The 16839-nt window shown below is 40.9% G+C and overlaps 1 protein-coding gene across 6 annotated transcripts in view; it reads left to right on the forward strand.

Moving 5' to 3' along the window:
- ralgps2 (Ral GEF with PH domain and SH3 binding motif 2) overlaps positions 1–16839 on the forward strand; it is a 516901-nt gene that overhangs the window by 392497 nt on the left and 107565 nt on the right. For all 6 annotated transcript variants that reach the window (XM_073063652.1, XM_073063657.1, XM_073063658.1 and 3 more), the window contains 2 exons: positions 3080–3221; positions 13035–13186. In XM_073063652.1, coding sequence (XP_072919753.1) covers positions 3080–3221; positions 13035–13186 — 294 coding nt within the window. The remainder of the gene's footprint in view (positions 1–3079; positions 3222–13034; positions 13187–16839) is intronic.

Genomic DNA, 16839 nt, shown 5'->3' on the forward strand with positions numbered 1-16839 from the left:
TAGGGGAATTAAGGATTATGGGGAAAAGCCAGGTAGGTGGAGATGAGTCCACGGTCAGATCAGCCATGATCTTATTGAATGGCAGAGCAGGCTCAACGGGCCAGATGGCCTACTCATGCTCGTATTTCTTATGTTAACGGCAGGATGCATTAGACAAGAATTCTTGTCTCATTCAGATTTAAATGTTGTTTCTTTATGTGCAGCTTCAACTCACGAGTGTAATGTTGCCAGTATTTATCTCAATCTCAAGTCTGTTGTTTCCATCTTTCAGCAGCTTATGGAGAGCCATATTGGATTCTGTCAAATCATTGTAATAATATAATAAATAATACAGGGAGAGCTGGAAATGAGGTATCGGTGAATTTAAAGGCAGCATGGGAAACAAGGTCTCAGTAAATTTTAATGGAGCACTAAGAATGGTGCCCTAGTGTCTTAAAGAGTGCACCAGAAATGGTGGCTATGGGAATCAAAGCCCTGGTATATTAAAAAGTGAGAGGGAATCAGCACTCAACGTACTAGAGCTGAGCCATCAGGATTTCTGAACAATTCAATAACAGATTGTTAGAGCTTTGTTGTATAACTAAAGGAACTGAAAAAAAAAATTGAAATAGAAGCTCTGACCTGCATTATTTAGTTCCAGAAGTTGTTACTGGTAGCAGTTCTTTCAAAATTACTTAATTTCCAGAAAAGTTCTCTGCAGTTTGGAAGCTGTTAGTGTAATACTGCTATTCAAGAATGTAAGAAAATAGAAAATAGGAATAGACATGCCAGTTGGTAGGAATTGTTGGAATCTATCAGAAAATGATCATGGAAGCAAGATTATAAGGATTAATTATTATTTTATGCAAGGGATGTTATGTTTTAATATGTTGGACAATTTGTTTTTAAGAATGTAGATGTAGTTTTTTGAGAATATAGATGCAGGATATTCTGATTTTCAAAAGTCATTTTACTAATCTTGTGGTAGTGGGGATAGAGTATCATTCATGCTGTTCCAGACATGAAGGTCATTACTGTATAATGCATAACTTGGTCTTCTCCTTCGTTTAAATTAGTTGTGTCTATTTTATATCTATTACTGTATTTTTCATAAAAAGGCATAGGAAGAGATTTGTTGCAACAAACAATTAAAAAATTCTATACATAATGTTCAAATTAATTTAAATATTTAATTATAAAAGAAGCCAGTAGTTGGCATAATTAAAGATCGTGTTGAGTAGAATGATGATCACTCTATGTTGCCACCATTCAAACTGCTGGAGGAGACACAAGAGTGAATGTCACTTTAATTGTTCCAATATAAATATTTTTTAAATCTTTTCTTCGTAGTTTTTTTTACAATTTTACAAATTAATCATAATTTCAGATATGTAAGTCAAAATGTTATGGGAAACACTGAGTGGTATTTATTTCCATACGAGTTGAATTTTCAGTTATTCAGTTACTAAAAATGCAAAGCGTGAGATATAGACAGGATAAAGGACCTAAAAGATAAAAGAAACCAGTGCACTGCCACTTTAGTGGAATCATTGAAAGTCCTTTTTTCTCATGAAGATGCAGTAATGATTTTTGTTTCTTCTTTTAATCAGAGCAACTATTCAAAATAAACCCTATTCATTGCCAAAATAATAAGGAAATATGTATACTAATATTTACATGAAGGGATGGACCAGGGATATATGTTGGTGGTGTTTTAATTATAACTGCTGAAAGCACAGAATTCCAGTCCAATGTATTGACAGGTCAAATGTTACTGATTTCTTTTGTTCACCTAAGTTTGCACATCCCATGTGAATCTTGAATCATAAGATCATATGATTAAATTTTCATAATTTAATCTCTGCCAAATTTAGTTTGTATCAGCCATGCAGATACACCATCTTCCGACCATTCAGTTCTTTCAAAAGAGTACAAGTACCATAAGCTATACTATTATTTCAATAGTAAATAGTCTTAGATGTTCATTAGACCTAAGTATTTTATATAGGCTGCATCATACGTAGTCATGATTTATTAATGTGCTAATTTTTTTTGATAATAAAGTAGGAGGGGGATTATATTTGAAAATGGTGCATGGGAAATCATATGTAAAATATATCTCATTAAGTTAATTTTCAGTTGTTTCAGGAACCACTGGGAATAGAGTATTTGTGATGGTCACTGCCCCAGCAGAAGGCAAACTGGTCCTCTTGTTATCACTTCTAAGAATAATGTTTCTTGTTGAGAATATAAACAAGATGTAGCAACTGAAAAAATGTATCTGTTGGTTCTCCAGCTCTGATAACAAGCATACAAAAACCTATCTGTATTAGTATCAGCTCACCAAAAATTCCAAACTACTTTATGCTGTTGGAAGTATGCATTGTGTCTTAAAATTTACCAACTGAATGTGATGTGTTACTTCTTATCACATGGTTTCAGATGAAGAGGAAACCTCTGCACTCAGTTTCCATACTTTTGATCATGCCCTAGTTTCAAATTGAGAGTGGCATGCACTCCTGCAGCAAATATAACATTTTCAACTCCTGAATCAGCCAGTCTTAGATAATTGTTAATTCCTTAAATGGCACATTCTGTTTTAATCCTAATTCATGCACTTCCCCACTTCTCTTATTTTCAAAATGCTTATTGTAAATGCACTTGTAAATACTTAGTTACTTTCATTTTCAATAACTTTATAATGATCTCCATAATCTCTTCTGTACATAATTTATATGTAATGTACTCTTCTTTACATTCTTTAATATTCTTCCTTCATTCCTCATTACTTACTACCATTTTCTTTGTTAATCATTCACTAACCTGCAGAAATCTTGCCAACTCCAAATCTTTAGATTACCTTCCCACAAACTCCATTCTAATGAAATGTGTTTATTTTTAAAGCCTTGGTGCCAGTGGCTGCTCATTCTTGTGGATTCTTCACCGTTCTGCTTGTTATAACATCCTTTCAGTGATGCAACATTATCAAGAATCGTGATCTGAGGCCTGCAAATGTTTTTTAACACATTAATGCTACACCTGTTAAAAGTTTTAAGCCACACAATGCAGTTTTGTGAGTTAACCTTGTTTTAAATCTCAGGACCTGATGTGGCGCCATCCCCACAGAGCAGCCGGCGAAGTATGGCAGCAGAGGCAGCCCTAATGAATATACCACCGACTCCACCTTCTTCCAGGCATCTGTTTACACATGGACATAGGAAGTCCCACAGCCTCGGATACAAGTCAGTAATCTGTTCATCTATTATTTATGGATAAAACATTAAATTTTCAGAAAAGAGGTAGGAAATGGAATGCTTTTTTAATTGCTTTGAAGGAACTATTGGGAGAAGACAGATTGTTAGTGAATTATTGCTAGTCAGATATCTCATATTGTTCTGGTTATTTTCCCAACTCTGGGCAGTTTGTTAAGAGACAAACATCTTCAGTCTTCTGAAGCAAATAGCAGATAGAAACATTGTGTTGATTGTTCTGTTCTATGGTTTGCAAAAAAAAACATTGTATCATGGGCTATTACTTCATGGTCTGGTGTTACTTTGATAGTTCAAAATATTGGTGTTTGCTCATGAGCCACAAGCATAATTCTTATAGTTTTTGAGGATATGGACAGACTATAACTTCTTTTGGGCTGATTTTTAGCTGACTTTTTGTACAGTAGGATGAACTCTTGGCCTCAAAATACCTCGTATTGATCTGGCATTTTATCAATTATCTGCTGTACACTTTTTCTGTAGTTTTTACATGTTATTATGTAGTGTTATTACTTTACCTTATTCTAACTCAATACATCGTGTAAATGATTTGAACTGTATAAACACTATGCAAGACAAGTTTTTCCCTGTATCCTGGTACATGTGACAATAATAAACCATGTTTGGCATGTCAGTGCTCTTATTTTCAGGGTAATTTACTTATGATTTCTGCAGGTTATAAAAATGACGTGAATGCAGCAAATGCATATTACCAAATGGGAAGTTGTGGAAGACAGTGAGGCAAAGAAGTGAGGCAAAATCATAAAGTATAATTTTTTTTAAATCTTGGAAAAATATTTTTAATACATCAATTACATTGGTACATGTAATACATCAACTTATTGGTAATAAGTTGGGAGCAGTTAGATAAGGTGAAAGAAAAAGTAAATGACCAGTGAGTCAGATGAAGCATTACAATCTCGCATATGAATAATAACATCTTCAATTCATTAGAATTGTATCTCTCATTGTGGCATGGGTGGGTAGGGTACTGGTAGGGAGTAGAATGTTATAAAAAATAATGGCCAAGTTGAAAAAAATAAACCATTTAAAAATGTTCAATCTGCTTTGAATAATCCAGGAATGAAATAGACGCATTGTTTCCTAGTGTAGCTCACTGTGCTAGATCTCTTCCAAGAAGGATTTAACAAGTTTATTAGAAATGTTAAGCAAACAATGTGGAATCTATTAAGTTGTACTCATACACCTTATGCTGAGTTATAATTCTTTCTGTGAAGAGTCTGCATGATGGTCTATCCAGATAATTCAGGGAGGCAATTTGGAAGTCAGGATTTGGTTTGGTTTGTTGGTGAAAGGGAGGGGTGCAGTTAATAACGATTTATTAAACACCAAGATTACTGAGAACTCTGCCTCGAATGTGGATTTGGGAAAAATCATGTATCAGCTAACATATAAAAACTAGCTTATAGATGCAAGATTGCCTAATTTTGCTCAACTTGCATAGTTACTTATTTCTGTCACTGGTCAGCCACTTTCTCCAAAGAAAGCCATAGTTTGTCAGAACTGATTTTCTGAACAGCTGCATGATCTTCCCATAGAACACAAATTTTCCCTTAGCCTTCAGCTAGCTGCTCAGCAAGTTTGTTTATATTTGACTCCAGAGTCACCTCAGAATCAGGTTTATTTTCACTGATATATGTCGCAAAATTTGTTGTTTTGTGGCAGCAGTACAGTGAAGGATATAAAAAGTACCATACATTACAAAAAAAATACTGCAAAAGATAATTAATGAGGTATGTTAATGGATTCATGGACTATTCAGAAATCTGATAGTAAAGTGATAGAAGATGTTCCTAAAATATTGAGTGTTGGTCTTCAGGCTCCTGAACTACCTCCTCTACAGTGGTAATGCAAAAAGGATATGTCTTGCAGTGTGATGGGCTTTAATGATGGATAGCACGTTCTTGAGGCACTACTTCTTAAACTTGTCTTCAATGGCAGGGAGGACTGTGCTCAGGATGGAACAAGCTGGATCTATAACCCTCTGCAAACTTATGTGATCCTATGCTTTGGAGCCTGCATACCAGGCTGTGATGCAACAAGTCAGAATGCTCTCCACCGTACATCTGTAGAAATTTGCAAACGTCTTTGGTGACTTACCAAATCTCCACAAACTCTTAATGAAGTAGAGCTGCTGCAATGTATTTTTCATGATTACATCAATGTGTTGAGCCCAGAATAAATGCCCTTGAGATGTTAAAGCATGGGAACTTGAAGTTGTTCATTTTCCACTGCTGACCCCTCAATGAGGAGTAGTGTGAGTTCACCTGACTACCCCTTCCTGAAGTTCGCAATTATTTCCTTGTCTCACTGACAATTAGTGCAAGTTTGTTGTTGTAACCTATTATTCTATTCCTATTCATTCAGTGAAGTGTTTCATTTTTCTGCTTTGTTCTCGTACTTAAAACCGATCAAATAATCACAAACGCCATCTCCAAATTTAGGTTCTCCACATATATGCCAACTTTGTGAACTCAACTCTACTCAAGCTGCAACTCAAACACCAGTATACCACACATTTACCCAGACTTAAAGTTCAAGTTATAACTGCAAGTTTTCTAAAAGTTAGAACTGATTAGAACTGCTTCCAATGAAATAAGCTTCCTAGCAATTTATTGGTCCAGGTTAGAGAGTCACAGAAAAGTACAGCCCAGAAACAGGCTTTTCTTCCCATCTAGTCAATGCTGAACCATTTAAATTGCCTACTCCCATTGACCTGCACCAGGACCCCTACATTCCATGTACTTACCCAAACTTCTCCAAAACATTGAAATCAAGCTTGCATGTACCATTTGTGCTGGCAGCTCATTCTACACTCTCATGATGCTCTGAGTAAAGAAGTTTCTACTCATGTTCCCTTTAAACATTTCACCTTTCACCCTTAACCCTTGACTTCTAGTTGTAATCCCACCCAACCTCAGTGGAAAATGCCTACTTGCATTTACCCTATCTATACCCCTCATAATTTTGTATACCTCTATCAAATCTCCTCTCAATCTTATATGTTCCAAGGAATAATGTCCTAACCTATTCAATCTTTCCTTATAATTCAGATCCTCCAGACCCGGCAACATCCTTGTAAATCTTCCCTGTACTCTTTCGGCCTTATTTACATCTTTCCCCATAGGTAGGTGACCAAAACTGCAAACAGTATTTCAAGTTAGGCCTCACCAATGTCTTATACAACTTCAACATAACATCCCATCTCCTGTACTCAGTACTTTGATTTATGAAGGCCAATGTGCCAAAAGCTTTCTAACTGTGACACCACTTACAACAAATTATAGACCTATATTCCCAAATTCCTTTGTTCTTGCACACTCCTCAGTGCCGGATGGTTCACTGTGTAAGACCTATCCTGGTTGGTACTACCAAAGTGTAACACTTTGAACTTGTCTGCTTTAAATTCCATCTGCCATTTTTCAGACCATTTTTCCAACTGGTCTAGAGCCCACTGCAAGCAGTTTCCCATGAGGCGGCGCGGCACGGCAGCAGTGGCCTTTCAGACCTGGTGTTACTTTAATTTTCTATTTTAAGTTTGATACACAATTTTCGATTAGGGCGCATGGAATACAGAGCGGCTATCTACCATCGCCAGATACTACTACAATACAGAGATTGCCCAAAAACAAACCTTCACAAAGATCTGCTGGCTGAATTACGCGACGTCGGCTTGCTGAGGGGAACGGGCCTACAATCCTCGGACTTGCCTGATGTTGGGAGCCAGAGATGGAGACGTCGAAAGCGATATGCCAGGAAGCGGAAGCGAGGCAAACGGGCAGGGGTCAGTGCCAGGCTAAAAGCAAACCCTAGCCGGCCGGCTCTCCCGTCCATTCTGCTCTTCAATGTCTGCTCCCTGGACAATAAAATGGACTACATCCAACTCCAACGTAATACTCGGTGGGAGTACAGAGTTTGCTCCACATATGTCTTCACAGAGACATGGCTCACTGATGGGATTTCGGACACTGCCGTCCAGCTAGACAGGCTAGCTTTGTTTCGTTCGGACAGAGATGCAGCTGTCTCCGGTAAGACTCGCGGTGGCGGTGTCTGTGTTTACATCAACACGGAATGGTGTAAGAACTCTGTGCTGGTTTCCAGACACTGCTCATTGTTAGTGGAGTTTCTGGCAGTTCAATGCAGACCATTTTATTTGCCACGGGAATTCACCTCTGTCCTTATATTCGGTGTCTACATTCCCCCCAGCGCTAATGCTAAGGAGGTGTTCTGTGAACTGTACGGGGCTATTAGCGAACTGCAGAACACACACCCTGATGGTCTGTTTATTGTTGCCGGTGATTTTAATCACACGAACCTTAAGTCAGTGCTCCCCAAATTCCATCAGTATGTGAACTTTGCAACGAGGGGGGAGAACACATTGGACCTGGTTTACACAAACATCCCCTACGCATACCGGGCAGAGCCCCGCCCCCACCTCGGATACTCAGACCACATCTCTGTTATCCTAATCCCAGCATACAGACCACTCGCCAGGCACTCCAGACCAGTTCAGAAGCAGGTGAAAACCTGGCCAGTAGGAGCCATCTCTGCTCTTCAAGACTGCTTTGAGAACACTGATTGGCACATGTTCAAGGAGGCTGCAACCGATGGTGACTCTACCAATTTAGAGGAGTACACAGCATCAGTGACCAGCTACATCAGCAAGTGCATTGATGATGTTATTCTGTCGAAGACCATCACTATACGTGCCAACCAGAAGCCATGGATGACCGCAGAGGTGCGTGTGCTGCTGAGGTCTCGCGACTCCCCCTTCAGATCAGGTGACAAGGCAGCTTTAACAACAGCGAGGACCAAACTGTCCCGAGCCATCAGAGGGGCAAAGCATGCACATGCCCAGCTAATCCATAGTTACTTCCAGGACAGCGGCGACACGCAGCGCATGTGGAAGGGCATCCAGGACATCACCAATTACAAGACAACATCACCTGACTGTGCAGGTGATGCCTCCCTCCCAAATGTGCTGAATAACTTCTATGCTCAGTTTGAGGCGGAAAATGACATGGCGGCGGGGAAGTCCACCCCTCCTACGAATGACCAGGCGCTGTGTCTCTCCGTGGCCGATGTGAGAAGAACCCTGTGCAGGGTCATCCCACGGAAGGCTGCTGGACCAGACAACATCCCTGGTAGAGTGCTCAGAGGATGTGCAGACGAGCTAGCAGATGTTCTCACTGACGTCTTCAACATCTCCCTGAGCAGTGCCACCATTCCAACGTGCTTCAAGGCCGCCACCATCGTTCCCGTGCCGAAGAAGTCTTCAGTGTCCTGCCTAAATGCACTTACATCCATCATCATGAAGTGTTTCGAGAGGCTCGTCATGAGGCATATCAAGACCCTGCTGCCCCCCTCACTGGACCCCCTGCAGTTTGTGTACCGTCCCAACCACTCAAGAGATGACGCCATTGCCACCACCCTCCACCTGGCCTTAACCCACCTGGACAAAAAAGACATATACGTTCAGATGCTGTTCATAGACTTTAGTTCAGCATTCAACACAATCATCCCTCAGAAACTGATTGGAAAGCTGAGCCTATTGGGCCTGAACACCTCCCTCTGCAACTGGATCCTAGACTTCCTGACTGGGAGACCTCAGTCAGTCCAGATCGGGAGCAGCATCTCCAACACCATCACACTGAGCACGGGGCCTCCCCAGGGTTGCGTGCTCAGTCCACTGCTGTTCACTCTACTGACCCATGATTGTGCTGCAACACACAGCTCGAACCATATCATCGTTTGCCAATGACACGACTGTGGTGGGTCTCATCAGCAAGAACGACGAGTCAGCTTACAGAGAGGAGGTGCAGCAGCTAACGGACTGGTGCAGAGCCAACAACCTGTCTCTTAATGTGAACAAAACAAAAGAGATGGTTGTTGACTTCAGGAGGGCATGGAGCGACCACTCCCCGCTGAACATCGACGGCTCCTTGGTAGAGATCGTAAAGAGCACCAAATTTCTTGGTGTTCACCTGACGGGGAATCTCACCTGGTCCCTCAACACCAGCTCCATAGCAAAGAAAGCCCAGCAGCATCTCTACTTTTTGCGAAAGCTGAGGAAAGTCCATCTCCCACCCCCCATCCTCATCACATTCTACAGGGGTTGTATTGAGAGCATCCTGAGCAGCTGCATCACAGCCCGGTTCAGAAATTGCACCATCTTGGATCGCAAGACCCTGCAGCGGATAGTGAAGTCAGCTGAGAAGATCATCAGGGTCTCTCTTCCTGCCATCACGGACATTTACACTACACGCTGCATCCGCAAAGGAAACAGCATTATGAAGGACCCCATGCACCCCTCATACAATCTCTTCTCCCTCCTGCCATCTGGGAAAAGGCTCCGAAGCATTCGGGCTCTCACGACCAGACTATATAACAGTTTCTTCTCCCAAGCTATCAGACTCCTCAATACCCGAAGCCTGGACTGACACCTTGCCCTACTGTCCTGTTTATTATTTATTGTAATGCCTGCACTGTTTTTGTGCACTTTATGCAGTCCAGTGTAGGTCTGTAGTCTAGTATAGCTTTTCTTTTTTTTTATTACGTAGTTCAGTCTAGTTTTTTGTACTGTCATGTAAACCATGGTCCTGAAAAACGTTGTCTCATTTTTACTATGCACTGTACCAGCAGTTATGGTCGAAATGACAATAAAAGTTGACTTGACTTGACGATAGTCTTCCTTGCTGTCCACTACGCTGCCAATCTTGGTATCATGCACAAATTTGCTGATCCAGTTAACCACGTGATCATCCAGATCATTGATATAGATGACAAACAAGAACAGATCCAGCACCGATCCCTGCAGCACTCCATCAGTCACAGGCCTTTAGTCAGAGAGGCAACAATCTACTACCACTTCTTTGTGGCTTCTCCCACAAAGTCAGTGTCTAATCTAATTTACTACCTTGTCTTGAATACCAAGTGACTGAACCTTCTTGACTAACCTCCCATGTGGGACCTTGTCAGATGCCTTACTAAAGTCCATGTAGACAACATCCACTGCCTTGCCTTCATCAGCTTTCCTGGCAACTTACTCATTAAAATTTCTGAGATTGGTTGGACGTGATCTACCACGCACAAATCCATGTTGACTATCCTTAATCAGTCCATGTTTATCCAAATACTCATATATCCGGTTCCTCAGAATACCTTCCAGTAACTTTCCCACTACTGATGTCAGACTCACCTACCTATAGTTTCCTGGTTTATATTTGGAGCCTTTCTTGAACAGCAGAACAACATTGGCTATCCTCCAATCCTCTGGTACCTCACCTGTTGCTAAGGATGATCTAAATATGTCTGCTCGGGCCCCGGCAATTTCTGCACTTACCCCCAACAGGGTCCAAGGGAACACCTGGGAACACCTCAGTTCCTGGGGATTTATCCATCCGAATTTGCCTCAGGATAGCAAACACCTCCTCCTCTGTAATCTGTGTAAAGTTGATGCTGCTTTGCCTCACTCTATAGACTCTGTGTCCATCTCCTGAGTAAATACAGACGCAAAAAAAATTAAGATCTTTCCTATCTCTTTTGACTCCATACATGGATTACCATTCTGATCTTCCAGAGGACCAATTTTGTCCTTTGCAATCCTTTTGCTCTTAACATATCGGTAGAATCCCTTAGGATTCTCCTTCACTTTGTATACTAGGGCAAACTCATGCCTTCTTTGAGCTCTCCTAATTTATTTCTTAAATGCTCTCTTGTATTAATAATGCTCCATAAGAACCCAATTTGTTCCCACCTGCTCATACCTGCTATGCACCTCCTTTTTATTTTCTTAACCAGGGCCTCAATATCTCCTGAAAACGAAGGTTCCCTACACCTGTTTTCTTTACATTTTATTCTGACAGGCACATACAAACTTTGTACTCTCAAAATTTCATTTTTGAAGGCCCCCCACTTTACAAGTACATTTTGACAGAAAATAGCCTATCCCAATCCACACTTGCACAGGTCCTTTCTGATTAGATTATTAGATTCAATTTTATTGTCATTGTGCCAAGTACAGGTACAAAGCCAATGAAATGCAATTAGCATCTAACCAGAAGTTCAAAAGAATAGTGTTATTTACAGAATAACTGCGAATGGAAAGTAAGTGCTACAGCATACAAATATAAAAGTATTGAGACAGTGCAATATGGGTGCAATACTGTTTAGCACTGTGATGTGAGGTTCAGAATGGTCACAGCATCAGGGAAGAAGCTCTTCCTGAGCCTGCTGGTGCGGGAGCAGAGGCTCCTGTAGTGCCCACCAGATGGGAGGAGAGTAAAAAGTCCATGGTTAGGGTGAGATGCATCCTTGATAATGTTTTTTGCCCTGCCCAGGCAGCATTTATGGTAGATGTTCCCAATGGTGGGCAATTGGGTATCGATAATCCACTGGGCAGTTTTCACCACCCGCTGGAGTGCTTTGCAGTCCGATATGGGACCATCAAAATTGGCTTTTCTCCAATTTAGAATCTCAGCCTGTGGACTAGACCTATCTTTTTCCATATTTACTTTGAAACTAATGACATTGTGATCACAAGATGCAGTGTTCCCCTACAAGAAGATCTGTCATCTGCCCTGTCTCATTGCCTAATAGCAGGTCAAGTATCACAAATTCTCTCATTGAGACTTTGATATACTGATTAAGAAAACTTTCCTGAACACATTTGACAAACTCTATCCCATGAAGTCCTTTTACAGTATGGGAGCCCCAGTCAACAGTGGAAAGTTAAAAATCACCTGCTATAACAATCTCATGTTTCTTGCAACAGTCTGATCTTTCTGCAAATTTGGTTCTTTAAAAACCTCGGCCATTTGGGTGGTCTGTAATATAGCCCATTAACCTGGTCATACCTTTCTTATTTCTCAGTTTCACCCAGACGAGTTATCCAGTCTGTCCTAACAGAGCACTTCACTGGCATTTTCCCTGACTAGTAACAGCACCTCTCCTCCTTTAATCCCTCCTGCTCTGTTGTGTGTAGAACAACTGAACCTGAATCCTGGAATAGTGAGCTGCCAGTCCTGCCTATAAAGAAGAAAAAGCAATAAACTGTTGGGGGCGGGGAGGGAATCTCTACCTCCATCTTTTTTGCCTCTTCTTGCTGAAGCCTCAAAATCCCTATACAAATTCTTTCCACTGTGACAATGGCTGTTTCACCTGCTCCTACTTTACTTTAATTTGTTCTTGCCAATCAATCCCAAATGCTGATTGGATGCTGCTCAAAGCTCCAAACTACCATGAGTTGCTACCTTTTCTACTCAATCAGCAAACCTGAGTGATTTACATCTTCTCAGGCTTCCAATCTCTCCAATTGGGTGCTGCTCAAAGCAGTTATGTCATTGCTTTTCAGGTTTTTTTTGTTTTGGATTGACATTGGTTGTTTTACATACTTATTGCTTAAAGTTCCGAAAAAAATAACTTCTAAGCATTCATGTTATCTTTTTGAAGTTTCAGTAGAACATTCATGTGCAGTTAAAAATATAATAATAAAGTTTTGAATTATAGTTTAGATAAAGATGTCATGTATGATAACTGTGAAACCCTTCACTGAGATATTGATGCCAATTATTTATAGACTCATTTGTATACATGCATATCTCCTTTTTATACACTTATTCTAAATATCTTTTGAGATCTTTGGAGATGTTGAATTTCTTTGAGGTGAAAATAAGTGAATTGTTAATTTAGACTTGTACAGTATGTTAACAGTACAATATTTTTAGAATGTTAATTTGAACCATATTAATAGTCTTTTTCCCACAGCTTTATACACAAGATGAATACAGCTGAGTTTAAAAGTGCTACATTTCCCAATGGAAGACCTCGACACCTGCTGGATGACAGTGTAATGGAAAACTACACTCCTTCAAGAGTCCAGGCAGAAAGTTCCACTATTTCCAGTGGAATTTCACTAGGTATGTGAATCTGTCTCTGATGTTCTGCTGACATTGTTATCAAAGTGTACTCGCTCCCCAATAAATGGCTTACTAATGGAAATTTTTTTAACTCCAAGTGCTCAAAATCTGAAAAAAAGGTAAAAAATGCTGGAAACCCTCAGTTGATCAGGCAACATTGGTTGAAAGAGAATGAGTTAACGTTTCTGTCTGATGAGGGGGACTTATACCTGAAATGTTACTTCTGTTTCTTTTTCCACTAAGCTACAGTCTTGCCATCATTTTCAATGGCACTGCCATCACTGAATCTTCATTCATCTTTAGGTTCCCATCAACCAATACTATGGCTACAAGAGCAGAAACAAACTTGGTAATTCTATGACACAGGATTTAATAGTTTGCCTCCAAAATATTTCCACTAGTAACAGTGGGGTGCACAGTGACCCAACAGGTAGAGCTATCACCTCAGATTTGGCAGTCGGGGTTCAATTCTGACCTGTGGAGCTGAGAAAGTTGAGTTTGCGTATTTTCTGTTTGACAGTATGAATTTTCCCTGAGTTTTCCAGTTTCATCGTACATTCTAGAAATGTGCTGATAGGATAATTAGCTAATTTGAATTACCTCTTGTATTGTTGAGTGGTGAGTGAATTAGGGTGGCTAACGTGTTACTGCTAGAACACCTGTAATATTTTCCTTTGTTTTGCACAAAGTCTTACAGTACACTTAATCAAGCCGGGGCAATTTATTCATCCTAATATGCCATAAGACTGTCATCTCCACCTTTTGTAATGTGGATATGTACCAATACATCATTATTCATTTCCTTTAATTCCTTACCTTCCATGACATAGTAAACTCAGATGTGCAATATTCATTCAATGTTTTGCCTATCTCCTATGACTCCATAGATGACTGCATTGTTCCTTAAGTGCACCTATTTTCTCCCTAGTCACCATTTTGCTCTTAATATCTTAGGATTCTCCTTTGCCTTATGTGTCAGTGCTATCTCATGTCTTTATTTGCCCTGCTTATTCTTCTCCTAAGTGTACACCTATATCCCTTATAATCCTTAAGGGATTTGTTTAATCCCTGCTCCTATACCTGGATATATGCTTCCTTTTCTCTGACCAGTGTCTCAATATCCCTTGTCAGGCAAAGTTCCATCATTCTGCCAGCCTTGCCTTTAACTCTAGCAGGAACGTGGTTTTCCTGAAATCACCCTGTGTCACTTTTAAAAACAGCCCACTTGTCAGATGACTCTTTTCCTGCAAACAAATTCGTTCAGTCAACACTTGGACGTTTCTGTCTAATGGATACCACAGTAGCATAGCAATTAGTGCAAAACTATTACAGCATGGGGTGTCAGAGTCCAGAGTTCAATCCTAACATCCCCTGTAAGGAGCCTCTGTACATTCTCTCTGTAGAACGCTTGGATTTTCTCCAACTCCTCGGGTTTTCTCCCACATTCCAAAGATATACTGAATAAGTTAATTGGTCATTGTAAATTGTCCCATGATTAGGCTAGGGTTAAATTGGAGTTGTTGGAGGTTGCTGGGAGGGTGGTGTGGCTCAAAGGGCTGAAAGGGCCTATTCCACGCTGTATCTCTAAATAAAATAAATAAGTAATGTCTTCATATTTTGTCTTGCTCAATTTAGGATTGTGATCTGTGAGCCAGTACTATCTTTTATCAAAATTATTTTATAATTAATAGACTTAAAGTCACTAGACCTATTGTGCTCTTGCACCGATGCTTCAGACATTTGTCCTGCTTCCTTGCCCAGAAGGAAATCTAATGTTGTACCCTCTCGTGTAAAATTATCTGCATATTGCTTGAGAAAATGTCCCAGATGCACTTAACATATTCCACTCCATTAGAGCCCTTTCTGCAATGGCAATCCCATTTATTATGATGGAAGTTGTAATCACCTAGGATTACAATCCTATTATTCCTGAGATATCTGTGATACATCAAGATATTTGCTCCTCTAACCCCCGCGGAGTATTAGGGGCTATAGTACAATTCTATCAAAGAGATCACCCTTTCATGTTCCCAAATTCCAGCCACATCATCTAATTGGATGATCCCCTCCACCCCAAGTATCCTCCAAGTACTCCCAAGTACTGCTGGCATGTTCTCCCTCATCAAAAACTCAACTTCCCCCTCATGTCTTAACTCTACACTATCATGTCTGCTGCATGTGTACCTTGGAACATTGAACTTCCAGTCCTGTCCCTCCCTCAACCATGTTTCTGTGTGGATATAATGCCCCATTTCAATATCCCAATCCATGCCTTGTGTTCCTCGGCCTTATCTTCCAGGCTTCTTACATTAAAATAAATACATTTTACAAGCAAACTCTTCTCGGGCTTCAAGCCGGGTATAAGTGTTGATTACAATCTATGTTTCGATGACAAACTGCCGTTTTTCAGGGATAATATGTGGGCAAGTCTAGTACGGTGGTATTTATACCCCTGTGTTCCATCTCTCCTGATTGGTTAGTCTTCATCCAATCAGGTTTCTGCTTGCCCACCTGGTTTACAATTGAATTCTACTTCTAGCTTAGAGTGAGACCTTTGTCTTTGTTAAAATTCTTATCCTCTAGTTTTATTTCAATGGCTTCCTTTACCAGGCAGTCCCAAAAGCCATTGGCGCAGCACAGTAGTTTTGCGCCATCGAAGTTAATACCTTGGCTTTTGGGAATGCAATATTCTGCTACTGTCAATTTCTCCAGGTACCCAAAAGAATACGCCTTCTGTGCTCCTTGATTCGCATTTCCACCTCACGTCCCTTCTGGTCGATATACTCTGCTCTGCATTCATAGGGAATCCTGTAAATGCCAGCAGATCTCATTTTTGACCCGCGTAAGCTGTAAGTGGTAGGTGAGGACAAGAGGAACCCTCTTTCTGGTGGAGTGGAGAGAGGATGGGGTGAGGGCAAACATGCGCGTAATAGATGAGATGCGGGTGAGATGCTCACCCGCACCTCTCCCATTTAGCACATTCACCTGCATCTCTCCCGTTTTGCACACTCACCTTCCTCTCTCCCATTTTCCATACGTCTGCCTTCATCCCATTCTCCTGTCCTCCCCTATCACCCTACTAGCCTCCACGTCCAGCACATAATTCTCCATGACTTCCACCATCTCCAACGGGATCCCACCACCAAGCACATCTTTTCCTTCCCCCCATTTTCTGCTTTCTGCAGGGATCACTCGCTATGCGACTACCTTACCCATTCGTCCCTCCCCACATATCTTCCTCCTGGCACTTATCCTTGCAAGCAGAACAAGTACTACACCTGCCCCTACATCTCCTCCCTCACTACCATTCAGGGCCCCAACCTGTCCTTAGAGGAGAGGTGACACTTCATCTGTGAGTCTGTTGGGGGTCATCCACTGTATCTGGTGCTCCCAGTGTGGCCTCCTGTATATCAGTGAGACCGGATGTAGGTTAGGAGACAGGTTTACTGAGCACCTATGCTCCATCTGCCAAAAAAAGCCAGATCTGCCAGTGGCCACCCACTTTAATTCCACTTCCCATTCCCATTCTAACATGTCAATCAATAGCCTCCTCTACTGCCGTGATGAGGCCACACTCATGTTGGAGGAGCAACATCTTCTGTCTGGGTAGCCTCCAAACTGAGGGCATAAACATAGATTTTATTAATTTTTTG

Source organism: Hemitrygon akajei, chromosome 12, assembly GCF_048418815.1.
Source record: "Hemitrygon akajei chromosome 12, sHemAka1.3, whole genome shotgun sequence".
Lineage (NCBI taxonomy): Eukaryota > Metazoa > Chordata > Chondrichthyes > Myliobatiformes > Dasyatidae > Hemitrygon > Hemitrygon akajei.